This window comes from Pipistrellus kuhlii, unplaced genomic scaffold (genome assembly GCF_014108245.1).
Source record: "Pipistrellus kuhlii isolate mPipKuh1 unplaced genomic scaffold, mPipKuh1.p scaffold_m20_p_27, whole genome shotgun sequence".
In the NCBI taxonomy this organism is placed as follows: domain Eukaryota; kingdom Metazoa; phylum Chordata; class Mammalia; order Chiroptera; family Vespertilionidae; genus Pipistrellus; species Pipistrellus kuhlii.
The window spans coordinates 1,652,421-1,672,239 of record NW_023425526.1 but is presented as its reverse complement, the minus strand read 5'-3'; the positions used below and the strand labels follow the sequence as shown (position 1 = coordinate 1,672,239).

The 19,819-nt window shown below is 54.5% G+C and overlaps 1 protein-coding gene across 15 annotated transcripts in view; it reads left to right on the top strand.

Moving 5' to 3' along the window:
* Positions 1-19,819, top strand: part of INPP4A (inositol polyphosphate-4-phosphatase type I A) — a 107,035-nt gene that overhangs the window by 57,229 nt on the left and 29,987 nt on the right. For all 15 annotated transcript variants that reach the window (XM_036454096.2, XM_036454105.2, XM_036454097.2 and 12 more), the window contains exons 4-13: positions 540-584; positions 4,704-4,822; positions 7,105-7,221; positions 7,464-7,543; positions 9,242-9,353; positions 11,434-11,524; positions 12,365-12,512; positions 15,415-15,545; positions 17,247-17,351; positions 17,781-17,889. In XM_036454096.2, coding sequence (XP_036309989.1) covers positions 540-584; positions 4,704-4,822; positions 7,105-7,221; positions 7,464-7,543; positions 9,242-9,353; positions 11,434-11,524; positions 12,365-12,512; positions 15,415-15,545; positions 17,247-17,351; positions 17,781-17,889 — 1,057 coding nt within the window. The remainder of the gene's footprint in view (positions 1-539; positions 585-4,703; positions 4,823-7,104; positions 7,222-7,463; positions 7,544-9,241; positions 9,354-11,433; positions 11,525-12,364; positions 12,513-15,414; positions 15,546-17,246; positions 17,352-17,780; positions 17,890-19,819) is intronic.

Below are 19,819 nucleotides of genomic sequence, written 5' to 3'. Positions count from 1 at the left end.
CCCCTGTGACTGCCCCAGGCTGGAGGGTGCCGGTGTGGCCTCCTCTGGGTGAGTCGGAATAGGGAGGGGAAAGCCAGCCCTCTCCCTGGCACTGCCTCCGCGGGAGCCAGTCTCTGCAGGTTTCCTGCCAGGAGCTGATGTGGGAGTGCCCATGGGGCCAGTCTGGCCAGAGCCCAGGCCACAGCAAAAGGCCTGTCTGTTGTGGGTATGCAGACCTGGGAAGGCAGGGGTTTGGTCTTGGAGTCTGAGACGTTTTAGAAATCTCAGAACAAAAAGTTTATAAAATGAAGAAATCATCTCACATAAGTTTTGATTAAACAAAATAAGTAGAATATTGGAGTCCATCTCTTCCCCCCACCCCCGTTTTATTGAGAAATAATTGACACACATCACTGTATGTGTTAAGGTGTGTGGTTTGATTCACAAACACTGTGAAATGATGATAAGTGTGTTGGGGTTGTGTGTTTTTTGTATAAAACTTGAAAGCAGAGAAAAGTTGACTAAGGCTGACTTTTGTCTGGCATTTCTTTTTTATTCAGGAAATCTACAAGATCCAGATGAACCCATTTTAGAGTTCAGCTTAGGTGGGTGTCTTTAATTGTTTCCGATAACAATATATGTTGCTCAAAAACAAAAACAAAAACACAACTAACTGCTGGCCCGAGTCTTAGAGAACGTGCTGCCACCGTCTCTGCTGCTGTCGTGCTGCTGAGAAGATGAGCCGGAGGCTGGTGCGGGCTTCCTGTGGGTGGGGCCTGGGACGGACACCTGCAGGGCCCGGCTGGAAGTGGTGAGCCCACCTCGAGCTGCTGAGACCAGGAGGGGTGAGAAGGCAGGTTTAGGGCTAGCCGTGCAGCCCCTGGCCAGGAGGCCTGTGAGGTTGAGTTTAGCTTCCTAGTCCAGTGTTTTTCAACCTTTTTTGGGCAAAGGCACACTTGTTTCATGAAAAAAATCACGAGGCACACCACCATTAGAAAATGTTAAAAAATTTAACTCTGTGCCTATATTGACTATATATAAAGTAATTCTCTTGAATAGGAATCAAATAAACACAAAGAAAGTATTTTATAATTACTTTATTATGAAATATTAAGTAAACAAAATAGTGAAAAATTATAAAATTCTTGTCTTGTCTGCACCTACGGCACACCAGGCAGTGCCGCGGAACAGCGGTTGAAAAACGCTGTCCTAGTCCTCATTCCCTACTCTGTGACCACAGGTGATGACACTTGTGTACTCTCCCTCTCAGAGCATCAGAGACTGCGCCAGCCCTGGGATCGGGAAGTGTGGCAGGAGAGCAAGGCGGGGCCAGCTGGGATGCTTCTCTGGAGGCACTGGGCTCTGGTGGCCATCTCTCCCCCCTCATCTCCTGGACGGTAGTCAGCATTGGCCGGTGGCTTGGCAGAGGTGTCCAAGAGATGCTGTCAACCAGATGACCTGGAATCTCATCCAGACTGTGCTGTAAACTAACTGCCCAGCCTTGAACCTGCCCTTGACCTTGCTGGATGGGTTTCCTCATGGGTCTTATGAGGCGTTGCTGTTTGAGAGACAAGCTCATGGTGGTTAAAACAAAACAGAAGGACTTTGACAAGTTGCTAAACCCATAAAAATATAAGTGCATTATTGCCAAATTTTAAACTCTGAAACGTCCCCATTTCAAGTTTCATGCTCCTCAGCTAGTTCAGGGTTCCCAGCCCTTGCCTGATGCCTGGTCTGCAGTGGGCAGTGAGCACGGCTGTGCACGGGGTGCCCATCAGCCTGGAGCTTTATTGCTCTTTACAAGCTGTGATGCCAGTCCAAGTTCACAGCGGAGTGTGAGCACACTTCCACCCCTTGTCCTGCATCACCCGACCATCAGGAGGAATCAGAAACACACTCTGCAGCTATCACTGCTCTGACGCGTGCTTTCTTTGACCTTGTCTTCTACTTTCTGCAAGTTCTCAGGTCTTCCAAGTTCTATCTTTTCTTTCATGTTACGGGCCTTCCACAAAGTCTGGTTATCTTTGACTCTTCTTTCATTTTGTTTTAAGTTAACATTGAGCTATAATTTGTATGTAAAATGTACCCATTTTAAGTGTAGCATCAGTGAGTTTTGATAAGCATGTTATGCATGTAACCACTAGCCTCGTGTTCTCAGCCTCGCTCCTAGTCAGCTGTCGGCCTGTTTCCTGGAGTGAGGCCTCTCTGGTTTCACACAGTAGAATCATGCAGTGCCCAGCCTCTGGGTGTGGTTGTGTTCACTTCGCATAATGCTCTGGACTAGCGCTGGACGGGCAGCTCTGCGGCCAGAACTCATCCGGCCTCTCTGAGTGGCTTCCATCGTGTGCCAGCCATAGTTTATTCTGCTGATGGACACGAGGGTTCTATATAAATTTTAAATTTACATGAATATAGTTAACATATATTTTATATACTATAAATTATAATCTAAAACATATAATTTAGTATTGTAAAGTAGAATGCTTACACACCAGCAATTAAAAAGTCAACAATCCAATTTAAAAATAAGCAGAAGTCTTGATTAGACTCTTGATGAAGTTATAAAAATGGCCAGTAAGCATATGGTGAAAAGATGTTTCATATCACAGAAGTGTGAATTAAAACATCTATTAGAACAACTGAGATAAGCACTGAGCTCACAAGTGTTGGCAGTTGGCATTCCTGCACGTTGTGATGGTGTGTACAACGTGCGCCGCTTAGAGAGCGGTTGGCCTGTGAAGTGAGACCTATCCTCTGCTGTGACCTCGAAATGCCACCCTTAGGTGCTTGTCAAGAGGAAGGAAAACCTACGTTCACAGGAAGACTTGAACAAGAATGTTTATAGCTCCTTTATTTATAATGGCTCAAAATGAAGCAACCCAAATGTCTACTAACAAAATGGATAAAAAAAATTAGTGCATTTATACAATGGAATATATATATATATATAGAACAATATAGGTGAATCTTAAAACATGCCACTTATGTGCAATTCAAGAGCAGACAACAGTGATGGAAGTCAGAAAGTGGCTGCCGAGGTGGGCAGAGGCTGGAAGTATAGAGGGACTTTCTAGCCTGAGGGGAAAGTTCTGTATGACTCTCAGAACTCAAAAGCCAACCTCTTTGTATTTTCTTATCCTGAACTAGAGGCCTGGTGCACTGGTTCCTCCGGGTGGCCTGCGGGTATTGGGCCCAGTTTATACCCTCAGCCTCGCAGCACTGCCTGGCACCCCACCTTGGCCTGGCACTGCCCCCTCACCTGCTCCACCATCCCTCCTACAGGGCGACCAGTTGGGACCAGGTCCCCCACCTGGCTCCCTCAGCACCTTGGAGCCGGGCAGATGTCCTGCCCCCCCACTGCTGGTGGTGGCCAACTGCTGATGGTGGTCAGCAGGGCGATCGGGCCTCTTTTTGCACCTGCCTTGGCCTGGTGCTGCCCTCTCACCTGCTCCACCATTCCATCACGGTTCTGCTCTCGTTGGGGTCCATCAGGGCTGCCAACACTGTGTCACCGACACCCACCATGTTCTGTGCTGCCCCCAGGTGGTCAGTGCATGTCATAGCTAGCAGTCAACTCCCAATCAAACTCAAGGGGACAATTTGCATATTAGTCTTTTATTATATAGGATAATAAAAGAGTAGTATGCAAATTGGCCAAATGGCAGAAGACCATTTGCTATGTTGCACACTGACCACCAGGGGATAGATGCCCAATGCAGGAGCTGCCTCCTGGCGGTCATTGCGCTCCCACAGGAGGAGTGACACTCACCTAGAAGCCGGCTCATGGCTGGTGAGCAAAGTGGTGGTGACGGAGCATCTCCCACCTTTGAGGCAGTGCTAAACAATGTTATAAAGGGGATAATTAGAGAACCAAAATTAATTTCCAGAAGTAAAAGTCAATTTCTAAATTTTAAATCACTAGAGAGCATTTTAAAAATCAAATTGAGCATTTTAAAAACCCTAACCCTAATCCTAATCCTAACCCTAACCCTAACCCTAACGCTAACCCTAACAAAAAACAAAAAACAAAAAAATCAAATGAGAAAGATGGGAGCAGGAATAATAGTGTGAGGCCCTCCAAAATTTTTTCCTCCATAAAGGCAGTGAGAGCACTGACACAAAGGGTCAAAGTCAGTTGGAAAACTCCGAATGTAAGCAAGTGCCCCAGCACTCGGGGCGGTCACTGCTCTGCCAGGAAAGCTGTTTCTTCAGGGCTGAACTTCGATTGCCACACGTGCAATCAGCTCCGTGGAGGATGCTTCCTCATGATTTTCTGTAACAGTGTCTGTGGTCGGCAGCATTTCCTAGTCTCGTGGCAGAGGGTCTTTTCTCTCACTGCATTTTACAGATATGTGTTGGTGTCCATGCCATAGGACCGTTTTCCCTGTAAGTCACTTCTGAGTCTGATCATTGCTTCCAAAATGCTTAGAACACTAGGTGTGCATGTGAGGTGTTGGCTCTGTGCTCCATTCCATGGCGCAGAAAGCCCCTTGGCTCACCTTCCCCTCAGCGAGGGCACTGCTGCCATGGCCTCGGGGGAGTCGGGGGAGTGGGAAGAGATTGTTTCCAATGAAAAACGTCGGTTCCCTGAGACACGGATAGACAGTGTGATTGCCTCATCCCTCTGAGTGTCATTTACTGTCTTTGCTCCTGAGCGTGTGGAACAGAGAACTAACTAGAGCCTGGTTTTAAAGGACTCTTTTCTCTCCCGTTCGATTCCATAGCTTGTAGTGAGCTGCACACGCCATCGCTGGACCGGAAACCAAATAGTTTTGTGGCAGTGAGTGTGACCACCCCTCCGCAGGCGTTCTGGACGAAGCACGCGCAGACCGAGATCATCGAGGTGCGTCTGCTGGCCGGGGCCGGGGACAGGGCTCCCCCAGGGAGGCTGCTCACCACCTGAGCACCGCAGCTGGGATCATTTCTCTGAATTCTTGCTGTTGTCCGTGTATTTTTAGCAATTGATATTTTCATCACAGTTTTGGAGGGCACTTTTTTTTTGCCATATCCTTTACAATTATTGATCAGTTACTGGCTGGTTAATTTTGAACAGGGATGCTATAAAATTGGTTGCCTTTTAAGAGGAAGATTCATTTCTTCCTTGTCACTTCCAGTTGGCTGCCACTTTTATAAATTATGCTCATTGATCAAATTTGGAGAGTAACTCTTAACCAACTCTCTTACTGGACATACCCCTATTTTTGTTGGTTTTTATTTTGTATCCTTTAGAGTTGTGTATTACACACTTACTTTTTCCTTAAAGTAACTGTTAGGCATTCACCTTGGGGCTGTCACAGAAGCCGGGTAGACAGTTGAGCTCAGTGTGTAGGCTGTGAAACTAAGAGGAGGCGTTGCTGTGGGTCCGCGGGCGCCTGTGGCTGCCTGCGCTCCTGTGAGTGTCCGGCCTGGCGGTCTCCGGCAGGCTCCCCACACTGCCTCCGTGGCCCTCCTTTACATTTTGGAAGAGACCTTTTCATTCTCTTGTAAACTTGTTTCCACGTGCAAGTCAGCAGTCCTGTGCCTGAGCCTTTGTTGAGCACTGTCTGCACGCAGCACAGGGCTGGGTGCTGCGGGGGGTGCAGAGGCCAGGGAGGCCCGGCCCTGCCCCACGAGGCTGGCCTTCCTGAGGGCGGGGCAGGAATGAGTGTGGGCATCTGTACCCAGCAGAGTGCGGGGAGTGTTAAGGGTGAGGTTAGCACCAGGAGGGTGGGGTCCCAGCCAGTTCTGAGGACCGGAGGTGGCTTCCTACGCCCCCTAATGAAATTCTGACTCGATAGGTCAGTGGAGCCTAAGACTCTGTTTCTCCCAGGCTCCAGGTCATGGCCAGCTGCCGGTCTAGGGACCACATGCTGCAGAGCATTGCAGAGTCTGTAATGGCGGTGGGGAGCATCATGTGGCTCGGAGAATAACGTCAGCCTGGTCAGTGTGTGCAGAAGGCACAGGTGGAGAGCAAGGGGGGAGCCTCAGAAGTCAGGCTGGGAGTTCTACATGAGGGTCACCTGACCAGAAGTGTTGAGGGAGTGCAATGTGGCACCTGACACGTTGGGAAGGAGGGGCGGGGGTGCCTGTGAGAGAGGGTTTTTAATTTTTTGTTTTGTTTTGTTAATCCTCACCCGAAAGAGTATATTTTCCCCATTGATTTTTAGAGAGGGTAGAAGGGGGAAAGAGAGGGCGGGGAGAGAGAAGGGGAGGGGGAGGGAGAGAGAAAATCATCGATGTAAGAGAGGCACATCAATTGGTTGCTTCTTGCATGTGCCAACCTGGGCCAGGGATTTAACCTGCAACCCAGGCATGTGCCCTTGACCGGGAATTGAACCCGAGCCCCTTCAGTGCTCGGGCTGATGCTCTAACCACTGAGGACACTGGCCAGGGTGAGAGTAGGTTTATGGAGGTTTATTGTAACTTGGAGGCTGAGAATGACGAGAAGGAGGTACCGAGGCAGATGCCCACGTTTGTAGCCTCCCAGGGAGGAGAGTCAGTGGTTAAGCAGGGCAGAGGGAGGGTGGGCGCTGTCCAGCAGGCGTGGAGACTGGATCTGGAGCTGCAGAGGGGCTCAGCCACAGGCATAGCCCCCGCACAGGTGCAGCGTGAGCCGTTTGGCTGAGGTAACTAACGCTGCCTGAGAAAGGGAGTATGTTACTGTGGGGCTTTGGGGCAGGGAGCGAGGCCAAACTGCCAGGAGAAACCACCTGTGATCTAGAAACTAGCAGCTAGTTCTCAGGTTTAAATAGGTCAGGCCTTCATTATCCCAAACCACAGGATTCTGGAAGTAAGAAACGACTTAGCTATTCATTTCCTCCCATCCGCCTTGGACACCTTACAGGAACAGCCCAAAGCAGTAGATGCAATTGCATAGTGTATCTCTCCAGTTGAACAACACGTGAACGTCCACCTGTTTCCATGCTGAAGAAGCCTCCTGCTGAGGGGCCCCCGTGTCTGGGCGGGGAGGGTCTGTGGGACGCCTTCATCCTTCTTGAAAAGCAGGGTCTTGGTTGACTGCATTCGTTTAGGCGGCCATGAGCAAATGTTGATCCAAGTTGGTAAGGATGTCAGTTTCTCATTGTGAAATGAGTAATAACTTAAAAATTCAACTCTGTGTTCTGAGGATTTTCTTTTCCGTTCTAGGGAACCAACAACCCTATATTCTTAAGCAGCATTGCCTTCTTCCAAGACTCCCTCATCAATCAGATGACGCAGATCAAGCTCTCCGTGTACGACGTCAAAGACAGATCTCAGGGAACAGTTAAGTAGCGTGTGATTCAGGGGCCTCTCTTCGCTTTTCAGCGAGTCATTTCAGTGAGAGGAGCACCTGCCACTGGCTTCGCTGCTGGCTCACCTGGGATTGGCCTTCAGAATTTCTTCCCGCGCGTCCCTGTGGGCTCCTGCAGTGGGGTCAGAGGTGCTCAGGCAGCAGCCAGCGTGCCCCGGCCTGGGCATGGGGCCGAGGCAGAGCCCGGGCTCACGCTGTGTTCCTTCTGCCTCAGATGTACCTGCTGGGCTCCGGGACCTTTATTGTCAAGGACCTGCTCCAGGACAGGCATCATCGGTTGCATTTAACACTGAGGTTGGTATTTAATTCTGTTCCTTTGAAAGGATCTGGAGGTCCAGGGACTGGTGGGAAAGGGCCTCATTTCCTGCCTCTCCCAGGGGCTGGTCTTAGCAGGGAGTGGTTGTCACTGAAGGGAAAGCAAATAGCCCGTCAGAGGGCTAATGGAGGTGGGCACATGTGGCACCGTAGTAAGTCTGAGCACAGCTGGACTCAGACCTGAAGGAAGACCTGGATCACATCTGATTGACCAGATAAGCTTATAGTGTCTGCTTCCTCCCCAGCAGTGTCAGCTCCCAGAAAGCAGGGGTTTGTCTGTTTTGCTCATTGTTGTATCCTAAGCACATGTGACAGGGCTTAGGGCTCAGTAAATACTTGGGGGGGAGGGGGGAGGGGGAGGCGGGGCCCCCACCATGTCTCTGGGAGAAAAATGTCAGGATGGCAACCCTTCCCAAATTCATTTTAGGGGCAACTCCCATCCAAACCCTGACTTGGTGTTCTTGTTTTCAAAATGTGAAAATTGGGAAAACATTCCAAAATAGCGAAGGAAATGTTGGCAAAGAGGATCAATTCCCTGCACTGACTCTGCGCCATGGGGGCACCGGTGCCGCCGGCATCAGGCAGGACGAGAGTCCTGAGGCGCCTGGTGCGTGTGGAGACCTGACGGGGAGAGAGGAAGAGTCCTAGGGAAACGAGAGGGCGTGGGGACAGGGGCTGTAGAGGAAAATAGCCAGGTACACGATGTGCCGGAGTAATCCCAGTTGGACCCGAGCACACGTAATAAGTGGGCACCGATCGTCCTTTGTAAAGGAGCTGAGGATGACCGTTGGGATGGTGCGGGGAAAGGACTTTCCGGCATGAGGACACTGAGTCACAAAGGCGATTGGCACCGGCGGTGACCACATGTCCGTTAGGACTGGCTCGGTCAGACATCTCATACAAGCCCGGGCGCCCCTGGCTGAGCCAGATGGGCCAGGTTGCAGCCCTCCTGCAGTCTAGGGTGAACCTGGCCTGCTGGAGGGGCATCAGCTGTATCGCGCCAGGAATTACAGGCTTTGGGAAACCCTGGGTGACCTCAGCTGACTTGGGGTCCAGGCCTTGGTCTGGGGGAAAATCAAAGCTTGAGCAGGGCCAAAACTGGTTTGGCTCAGTGGATAGAGTGTCGGCCTGCGGACTGAAAGGTCCCAGGTTCGATTCCGGTCAAGGGCATGTACCTTGGTTGCGGGCACATCCCCAGTAGGGGGGTGTGCAAGAGGCAGCTGATCGATGATTCTCTCTCATCGATGTTTCTAACTCTGTATCCCTCCCTCCTCCTCTCTGTAAAAAATCAATAAAATATATTAAAAAAAGCAAAAGCAAAAAGAAAGCTTGAGGACGGTCGGGAAGGAGCAGGAAGGGTCTGGTCCCAGAAGAAGGTTCTCTCCAGTCCTGGTTTCCAGACGTGTCCCTGCTGCTGCCTGGGGCAGGGCTCAGCCCAGGGGGCCAAGCACGGGTTCCCCCTCAGCATCACCGGGCATGCTCGCACTTCCCCTGGAGCTTTGGTTTCCCGTCTGTGTCCCGTCACCCCCCGCCCCCCCCCGGGTCTGGGCGTGCAGCAAAGGCTGCCCGGCTGGCGGCCAGGCCCTGGCACGCCCTGGACCTCGGGGACAGGATGCTGAGCTGACGCAGAAATGGAGCCCCACGACGCCACTTCCCAAAGCGCGTGGCTCGTTGCAGGTCTGCGGAGAGTGACCGTGTGGGTAACATCACGGTGATCGGCTGGCAGATGGAGGAGAAGTCAGACCAGCGGCCTCCAGTGACCCGGACTCTGGACACCGTCAACGGGAGGGTGAGCACCCGTCACGGAAGGAGTGACGGCCCCTGTCTGATGGGCTCTGCCTCCGCCGCAGGGGGAGCAGGGGGGCTGCGCTGCCGCCCGTCACAGGACCTGCCAGTCCCCGGCGCTCTCACCGGGGGAGAAGGGAGCCCTCAGGCTCTGCTGCCCTGGAGCCCGCTCTGCCCGGGCCACACGGGCCTCCTCTGAATGGGGCAACCTGGCGGAGGGGCTGCAGTCAGGAGGGGGAGGGTGTGGAGGGGGTGCAGTCAGGAGGGGGAGGGTGTGGAGGGGGTGCAGTCAGGAGGGGGAGGGTGTGGAGGGGGTGCAGTCAGGAGGGGCTGCAGTCAGGAGGGGGGGAGGGTGTGGAGGGGGTGCAGTCAGGAGGGGGGAGGGTGTGGAGGGGGTGCAGTCAGGAGGGGGGAGGGTGTGGAGGGGGTGCAGTCAGGAGGATAGAGGGTGCGGAGGGGGTGCAGTCAGGAGGGAGGAGGGGGTGCAGTCAGGAGGGGAGAGGGTGTGGAGGGGGTGCAGTCAGGAGGGGAGAGGGTGTGGAGGGGGTGCAGTCAGGAGGGGGGAGGGTGTGGAGGGGGTGCAGTCAGGAGGGGGGAGGGTGTGGAGGGGGTGCAGTCAGGAGGGGGGAGGGTGTGGAGGGGGTGCAGTCAGGAGGGGGGAGGGTGTGGAGGGGGGTGCAGTCAGGAGGGGGTGCAGTCAGGAGGGGGGAGGGTGTGGAGGGGGTGCAGTCAGGAGGGGAGAGGGTGTGGAGGGGGTGCAGTCAGGAGGGGGTGCAGTCAGGAGGGGGGAGGGTGTGGAGGGGGTGCAGTCAGGAGGGGGGAGGGTGTGGAGGGGGTGCAGTCAGGAGGGGGGAGGGTGTGGAGGGGCTGCAGTCAGGAGGGGAGAGGGTGTGGAGGGGGTGCAGTCAGGAGGGGGTGCAGTCAGGAGGGGGGAGGGTGTGGAGGGGGTGCAGTCAGGAGGGGGTGCAGTCAGGAGGGGGGAGGGTGTGGAGGGGGTGCAGTCAGGAGGGGGTGCAGTCAGGAGGGGGGAGGGTGTGGAGGGGGTGTAGTCAGGAGCGGGTGCAGTCAGGAGGGGGGAGGGGGTGCAGTCAGGAGGGGGGAGGGTGTGGAGGGGGTGCAGTCAGGAGGGGGGAGGGGGTGCAGTCAGGAGGGGAGAAGGTGTGGAGGGGGTGCTGTCAGGAGGGGGGAGGGTGTGGAGGGGGTGCAGTCAGGAGGGGAGGGTGTGGAGGGGGTGCAGTCAGGTTGGAGGGTGTGGAGGGGGTGCAGTCAGGAGGGGGGAGGGGGTGCACTCAGGAGGGGGGAGGGTGTGGAGGGGCTGCAGTCAGGAGGGGAGAGGGTGTGGAGGGGGTGCAGTCAGGAGGAGAGAGGGTGTGAAGGGGGTGCATTCAGGAGGGGGTGCAGTCAGGAGGGGGGAGGGTGTGGAGGGGGTGCAGTCAGGAGCGGGGAGAGGAGAAGGGTGCAGTCAGGAGGGGAGAGAGGTGGCTGGGTGGGGGTGGGGAGTGAGACCCAGACTGCCTTCGGTATCTGTTAGTATCTTCCTCTCCCAGGGACTCAGGTGCTCATGGTCGCCTCATGCACACACATCTCAAGTCTGCACACCCTGCAGCCTCTCACACCCCCTCGCGGGCTCTGTCTTCCCATTCCCTTCCCCTCCCATGCTGTCTCCTCGCCTTCTTTCTCTCTCACGTTCAGAAACAATCTGTGCTCTCAGACTAGAATTCCAATTTAGAATCAAGCACTGGTACATATCATTTTAAAGTACAGACATAGCTCCTTTCACCCCAAATGAGCCCGGGACGTCAGCCGTGGAAACATTTCTGGGTATCACTTTCCCTCCCTGTACTTTACACGTCAGCACTCTGAAATATGAGGTGAAATGACGCAGTCAAAAGACATTCGTTTCTGGAAAGTGTTGAGTGGGGCACGGTCACTGTGCGGGGACATGGGTTGGCCAGTCTGTGGCCTCGGTGACCTGTTCAGTGCAGAGCTGACGGTGCCGTTCGCCTGGAGAGCTCTGTTATGAGGTCTGGCAGCCGCCACCTCTGCGCTCACGGCTGCTTGTGCTTTCCTGTACGTGTCACTAGATGGTCCTGCCCGTGGACGAGAGCTTGACCGAAGCGCTGGGAATCCGATCCAAATATGCTTCCTTGCGTAAAGACACTTTACTGAAATCGGGTAAGCAGACTCCTCCCTGGCCCTCTGCCCGTCTCGGGGATGTCCCTGGTCACCCTCTCCACCCCCTGCTGTGGCTGCCACGGCCGTGCGCCCGATGGGCTCCTCTCTGCTGAGCTCTTTTTCTTAAAAAAAAAAAAAAAAAAAATTATTGATTCCTGAGAGGAAGGAGAGGGAGACAGACATAGAAACATCAATAATGAGAGAGAATCATTGGTCGGCTGCCCCGCACTGGGTTTCGGGCCCACAACCCGGGCATATGACTTGACCTGGAATTGAACTGTGAAATCCCGTTCATAGGTCGCTGCTCAGCCACTGAGCCACGCCAGCCGGCTCCTCGGAGCTTCCTTTGCCAGCGTTTAGCGAGTTGGTAAACCTCCAAGGAGGCGCTGCCTCCCCGCCTCCCTGTCTCTTGCCAACGCTGGCCTTCGTGGCTGCCGGCTCACCGGCACAGCCTTGTATTTGGGAGTTAGTGATGCATTCTGGGACAAGGGGATTGCATGTCCCAGGGAAGAGCATTCAGGCTCAGTCAGCTGGTGGGCTTTTGGTTTAGAGTCCTAGGGGTGTCGAACTCAATCAGAGAAGGGGCCAAAATCTAAAATCCAGCCTAAATCGCGGGCCGAATGGTTTACTGAACAGTCATAAACTGTCATTGTGATGGAAACGCAGCGGAGTGCAGTGATGACAGCGCGGTGTGGGCCACATTGCAAGGCCTGGCGGGACGGATTTGGCCCGCGGGCCTTGTGTTTGACACATGTGGTTTAGACGTTTAATTGAGATGAACAGTCAGGACCCGCCCGGGTCTGCAGCCTGCTCACGCAGTCTCTGTCTCCCGTCCCTCAGTGTTCGGCGGCGCCATCTGCCGCATGTACCGCTTCCCCACCACCGACGGCAACCACCTGCGGATCCTGGAGCAGATGGCGGAGAGCGTGCTCTCCCTGCACGTGCCCCGGCAGTTCGTGAAGCTGCTGCTGGAGGAAGACGCGGCCAGGTGAGGCCAGGTGGAGCGGCTGCCCACCCACCAGGCCGCGCCGTGTGCCTTCGGAAAGCTTAGATGTGGGCGGCGGACAGAGACTGGCCCAGACAGGCCAGGTGACAGGCCAGCCTCTGCCTGGGTGGCTTTGTGGCCTGGGCTCCCACAGCCCCGTTTGCTCATCTGCGTCCTGGGGGTTCTGTGCGGAGACTTCACTAGACCTGCCCGGCTCTCGGTACCCGCTCCCTCTCCTTCCACCGCTCTGGGCCTCAGGAAGTTAAAAGTAGCTGGTCATTCTTCAGTTGTGGCCGCCCGGGCCAGCAGTTTGCGTGGGCAGCCCCCGTGATACGGGCTCTGGGAAGTTGAGCAGGACCCCCTGGGGCGTCCTTCCAGCTCAGGGCACGCCCACTGGTGCCGCGGCAGGGAGAGGCCGGGGCTCGCCCTTCACTGTCATGACTGCTCCTTGTCATAAAGCGGCGTTAATTACAGACACAGTGTAACAAACATGAAAGAAAACATTGCAGCCACCATCCTACCTTTTTAACACAAATGTTTCATTTTAAATTTTCATCTTGAAAAAATCAAACTTAAAAGAAAAATGGCAAGAAATACAGAGCTGCTTTCTCTCTATTCATACATAGTTTATATGTATTTTAATTTTTACTTTTTTCCTTTCAGCTTTTCCATATTGTGTCTTTACACAGAGCTACCACGTACCTTCCCTTACCATTCCTAGTTAGGGCACCATTTTCCCATTGGTGCTCGGTGTGTGCTCTCACACGCTGTGCTCAGAGCCTGTTCACATAAGCACTTTGCTTTCGAGGGTTGTGCTGTTTTCTACTCGTCACATGGCAGGTGCTGTGCGAGACACCCCGGGGGACAGTCATTAACAGAACTGGGGGCCACACACGGAGCCCCGATGTGTCCGCAGAAAGTGAAAGGGGGCCTGGAAGGGAGGGTGGTCTGAGCAGGCCTCTGACATTAAACTGACTCCAGGAGCATAAGGAGGAGCCACATGAAGCACAGCAGAGACATCCAGAGGGACCACAGGGTGCGGGTGAGCGAGCTGAGGCTGGAGCCAGTGGGCCTCGGAGTGAGGATACTGCTCCCCCCAAGCCCCCCAGCCTGGCCTGTGCCGGGTCCTTTTACATTGACTTTTTAAGTCCTCACCCAAGGACACGCTGTAGTTGATTTGGCAGCCAGAGGAAGGGAGAGAGAAACAGATCAGTGGCCTCCTGTACATGCCCAACCAGGGATCGAACCTGCAGTCTGGGTATGTACCCTGACCGGGAATCAAACTCACAACCTTTTAGTGTACAGGTCGATGCTCTAACCAACTGAGCCACACCAGCCAGGGTACGTTATTTTTGCTAATCCTATATAATAAAGAGGTAATATGCAAATTGACCCTCACACCCTCAGAAGATGGCTGCCTATGGCAGGGGGGTTAGTGAGGGACAACCAAATGACTGAACCATAGGCTGTGTGGGACAACCAGGCCGGCAACGGGGGGGTGGGGGGGAGAGGGGTGGCGCATGAAGGGTGATTAGGCCTACAGGGGGGAGGGGGGAGGGGGCAGCTATGGGTGACCAGGCCAGCAGGGGGTACAGTAAGGGGTGACCAGGCTGGCAGGGGGTGTTGGGCAGTTAGGAGTGATCAGGCTGGCACACAGAGGCAATGAGGGGTGATCAGGCCAGCAGGGTGGGGACAGTTAGGGGCGACCAGGCAGGCAGGCAAGTGAGCGATTAGGATCCAGCAGTCCAGGACTGTAGAGGGATGTCCGATGGCCAGTTTAGACCTGATCTGGCCTAAACTGGCAGTTGGACATCCCCCCAGGGGTCCCAGATTGGAGAGGGTGCAGGCTGGGCTAAGGGGACTCCCACCATGCACACATTTTGTACACCAGGCCTCTAGTATAACAGTAAAGTAGTACAGTGTTTTTTTTAATATCAGACAATTTTTTTTTAATTTTTAAAATATATTTTATTGATATTTTACAGAGAGGAAGAGAGGGATAGAGAGTAGAAACATCGATGAGAGAGAATCATCGATCAGCTGCCTCTTGCACTGGGGATGTGCCCGCAACCAAGGTACATGCCTCTGACTGGAATCGAACCCTGGACCTTTCAGTCCGCAGGTCCATGCTCTATCCACTGAGCTAAACCAGTTTCGGCTAATATCAGACAATTTAGTAGATTCCTAAAAACTTCTATAAATTAGGTTTTTTTTTCCCTTCAAAGGAAAATGTGCATAATATAAAAAGCTAAATACTGCCCCAAGACTGTTAAGAACGTAAGTCTCAGGGTTATCCATGTTAGTGTTAACTGCTGTATTCCTAAATATATGCAATATATGGGTAGAGTACTTTTAATTAGGTTCAGGGATTAGCTATTGATTTCCTATAAAATGAGGATTTTAGTCTTTTTATACTTTCCTGCTACCCAGGTTCCTAAAGTGGTTCTTCTTCTTCTTCTTTTTTTTTTTTTTTTAATTAATCTTGTGTTTTGTTACTTTTCTGGAGACAACAAATCATAGCAGTTACTTACAGGTCTCCAGCTCTTGCGTTTGGGAGGGTCACAGGTCACTGCTCTGCCAGGCCCAGTGGCCGCAGCTTGAGCCTTCGCCCTGTGGTTTCTGCAGGAGCCAGGGTGTCGGGCCCAGGTGGAGCCGCTCTCCTCTCCGCTCCTCCACTTGGTTTGCCTCGAACATTTGGCTAAGTTTCTGTAAGAAGCTTCTCTGTGCACTTGCCCTGTGGTCGGGGGTCTGCGTTTCGTGCAGCCCTTCCTCCTGGGGAGCCCCTCACGCCCCTGCTGTGCGGCCTGACTCCGGTGCCGGCCCTCCCTGGCATCTGATGCTTCTGTGGGCACTGTGTTTTCCGGGCGGTGCAGCCCTGGGCCTGACGCCTGTGTCTCGCTTGCAGAGTGTGTGAACTGGAGGAGCTGGGGGAGCTGTCTCCCTGCTGGGAGAGCCTCCGGCGCCAGATCGTCACTCAGTACCAGACCATCATCCTCACGTACCAGGAGAACCTGACTGACCTGCATCAGTACAAAGGTGGGCACCGGGCGTCTCCGCCATGACACACACGCTCTCCGTGTTCCCACAGGAATCTGCACCCCAGGAGCGCCCGATAGTCACCCTGGCAGACACTCAAATGGATTTTTAAAAATAGATTCTCATGGAGGTGTGAGTTCTCTAAAATTTAGATTTTTCAGATCCTAGTTAAGAAGGCAAGTCTGTGAATTACATTGAAAATTCCTTCCAAGGTGTCATGTGCTAAAACAACCACCGTGCAGTGAGATTTCAGAGACCAGAGGGTCTGATGCCAGTGAGATGCCCGGAGGATGGAGGCCCTGTGCCTTCCACAAGTTTCTCCAGGTCCCTGTCTAACACTGGCACTTCACTGAACACATACATTGAGTGAATTCACTGCTTTAAGGTCCCAAGGGGAGAATGAAGTGCAGACGCCTCACCTTTTCTTGAAAGATGCCATTTGATTTTCAGAACACTCTCAGGGAAGGTTTAGAAGACTATTCTTAACTTACTCCCTTTTTATTCCAAACAGGGTGATTTGGGGGTAGAGGGTGCTTTTCATTACTTTATTCCCTGTCTTTAGACTCTTCCCTCCTGCTCTTCATAATGCATTTTCAGGGTTGAAAGAAAACGGTAAGCCCTTAACGTACTTTTGACACATAACGTGGGAGCGTGCCCATGAACTTGGCTGAGGAGAAGTGAACACAGAGGTGATAATAAGATGCCGGTGCCCTGGTTTGCTTGGAATCTGAAGAACAGATCCCAGTGTATCTCTAAGACAAAAGGCAGCGTTTGGAGGAACGCAGGGACCTGCCAGGCTGGATGCCAATTACCTGGGAAGTCCGACTCCGCCCAGCCCGGGTTTTGTGGAGCAGAGCCTCTCAGTGTCACTGTGTCTGAATGCCCAGTTTGTTGACACCAGATTCTGCGATCCTAGCAGGCTCCCCGCGGCCGGGGCCGGGGCCACCGTACGTGCCCAGTGAGCAGCCTCTTGCAGAGCAGACAGTGCCTGCCTGTATTTTGTGTGCTGGCAAAACACATCTTCCTTTCTTCGCCTTTATCTCCTCTACCCTCTGATTGCCAGCGTAATTCCTTTCTCTTCTGACATGGAGTTCCTGTATTAGTTACAGATTTTGACTGTGGAAATCAGATCGCAGATGTTGGTCACACAACATCGACCACCCAGTGTGTGCAGGGGGGCCTGTGTGAGTTTGCCTTCTAGCGGCCAGAACTGGTGCTGCCCAGCGCCTGTCCATCCCCACAGCCCGGTGTGAGCAGACCTTGTCATCACTTTCAGAACTGAGAAGTGCTGCTCTGGTTGAGCCAGTCCCCGAGGTCTTGGATGATGGCAGCCTCCGGAGCTGGAGCAGGCAGTCCCGGCGTGGGCCTTGCTTTTTATAGTGCTGCTGGCAGCCTGCAGCACAGAGCCTCCTCCTGTGTCAGCCTCTCTGACGAGCCGAGTCACGGGTGGCAGGCACCTCCTGAGGCTGCCTCCCGCCTCCACTCCCCACCTAAGCACCAGAGCCAGCCGGCCGCCTGCGCGCCACCGCCCTCAGTGTCTGGGAATGAAAGGCGCTCATAGGCAACTCGGAATGGCCAGGGCTGTGACCCCCCCCAGCCTGCTTTCTGAGCAGCACCCCCACCGCACCCCTTCCTACTTGCCGTTCGTGGGTGCGGGATACATGTTGATGCCCTTGGTTTTCTGAATATTCTGTTTCTTAGGTCCCTCGTTTAAAGCGAGCAGTTTGAAAGCAGATAAAAAGTTGGAATTTGTTCCCACAAACTTGCACATACAGAGGATGAGGGTTCAGGACGATGGAGGATCAGGTAACTGCGGTCCCTCTTGTGGAACCCCCGTCACTGCCCCCTGTGCACGTGGGCCCTGCGCTGCCCCACATCTGCACCAGCCGTGCCTGCGTGTCCTGCTGGGCAGCTCGATGAGAGACACATCTCAGGGCCTTTGTAAGGTCTTCATTCCGAGCACAAAGCCCTTCCTCTCGTTCTCCCCCGCCCAGCTTCCTGTGTTTCTGTGGCAGGAAGCTGCCCGTCAGGCATCCTCCCCACGTAGGATGCAGGCTGTGTGTTGCCTCCAGGCCCGTGTGGCTTCACCCTGGGAGGTTAGGGGCCTCGGGACAGCCCAGGCTGTGTGGTCTGCGTGGGCCTGGGGGAGCGTCAGGCCCAGACCTGTGTGCACATCCTGTAGCTGGCTCCTCCACAGGCCCAAGCCCAGTAACGAAGGAGCTTTCTGTCACTCAGATCAGAGCTACGACATCGTCACCATCGGGGCGCCAGCCGCTCACTGCCAAGGTTTTAAATCAGGAGGCCTCCGCAAAAAGCTGCACAAATTTGAAGAGACCAAGAAACAGTAAGTTCTTGGGGTGTTCATGGTCCTTGTTTAGCTGTCTGATGCTCCCTCGGTTAAAAAAATTAGAATATGACCACAAAGCATCCAGCCCTTAGCCTGCTTTTGCGTGGTGAGAGGCTGCCTCACACACCCTGCACTGCTCTGTGTGCGCACTGAGCGGGCGGGCGGGCGGGCCACTGGTCAGTAGTCCTTCCCTGCACACTGACATCACCTGCAGGCGGTGCTCCTGGCGGCAGCTGCCCTCAGTGGACTGCTGGCGCTGCTGTCCCGAGAGTCCCTGGCCATCAGTGAGCGTCCTGGGGTGTGAGCCTGGGAGAGGCTGCTCCTTCCTGAGGGGCGCTGTGGGGAACCGTTCCCCGTTCCCAAAAGGACCTGCGGCGCCGAGCAGGAAGCTGCCAGGCAGCAGGTGGGGCAGGCGGCGCAGAGCAGATTCCCTTGTGCTCAGAGCGGTGCTTTGGGGAGAGGAGCGGGAGGAGAGTGGCCTCAGTGGGGCCGTGGCTGGTGAGCAGGGGGTGGGGCTGGCAGAGTGGCCTGGAGTGAGCAGTGTGTGCGTGGGAGCAAGCACACAGGGTGCTGTGGAGCGGGCAGCAGGGGGGGGCGGGAAGGGACCTGTGAATCCGAGCTAGTGTGTGGGGCCCGGGGGAGGTGATCTCCAGAATGTCAGGATTTAAATCAGTTAAGGGATGGGAGTGAGGAAGTGGAGGTGGTGAGTGTCGGGGACACGGTGAGATCCTGGGACCTGAAATAGAGAATGAAAGACTCAGGCTTGGGGAGGACGATTGTGACGTGAATGTGTTGAGGCCTAAAGGAAAGATGGGAGTGAGTGAGGCAGACAGAGGAGAACATGGGCCGAGCTGGTTCTGGAGAAGGTGGAAGAGGCAGGAGCAGGCAGGGAGCCAGGGGCGTGGAGAAGCGGAGGCTGCAGGCAGAAGCGGAGGCTGCAGGCAGAAGCGGAGGCTGCAGGCAGTTTTGCGGCGGGAAGAGCAGCTGAGGTTGGGTGGAACAGCCTCTGCAGAATGCGGAGTGGAAGGTCACACCCCCTGGGAACGGACAGTCTAAGGCAGCGGTTGGCAAACTCATCAGTCCACAGAGCCAACTATCAACAGTACAACGATTGACATTTCTTTTGAGAGCCAAATTTCTTAAACTATATAGGTAAGTACATTGTTATTAACTTAATTAGGGGACTTCTAAGCTGGCCTTTGCTAAAAACTCAAGGGGCCAAAGAGCCACATGTGGCTCGCGAGCTGCAGTTTGCCGACCACTGGTCTGTGGGAAGGTGGAGAGAAGGCCCAGGGAATGGCAAGGGAATCCGCTCCCGGGGTCAGATGGAGAGTGTTAGCAGGCGCCGGAGCCCGAGGCCCTGGCCTGGCTCTGTGCTGCCGTGGCCGGGAGTCAGGACGCGGCTGGAGAACACGGACCTTGGCCTGGAATAGGGGTGGCTGAAAGGTCAGGTGCGGGGATGCAGCTAGGAGTGTCCCCGGCCATGGCGCTGAGGCTGAGGGGACAGGTGAGCGGAGGGAGGGAGCACTGTGAGGCGTGTCCGTGCAGATGGGGGCTCAGGCTGCCCTGGAGGCGGGAGAAGGGGGAGCAGCAAGGGCCTGGTTTGGAAGGGGAGCTCCGGCCTTGGGAGGGGGAGGCTCCAGACAGCCTGTCCACCTCGACACATCCCCTCCAAGGCCCTTCCTGCTCAGACAAGCCAGATGGCCAGCCCGCTGTGGGCCCACTGCCTCGTATGTCTCTGGACATGTGACAGCTGCACAGCCAGCAGAGATCCGTGTGTGTCACACCATTGCATGGGGAGTGTGGAGTGTGAGCGTGTGAGTTGAGGGTGGCACAGGGCCCTGGAGGGAAAAGCCCGTCAAGAGGGGTGTTCCCGGCTGTCCTCGTCCCCGGCAGGTCGGCGTGCTCATGCCTGATCACACCGCGT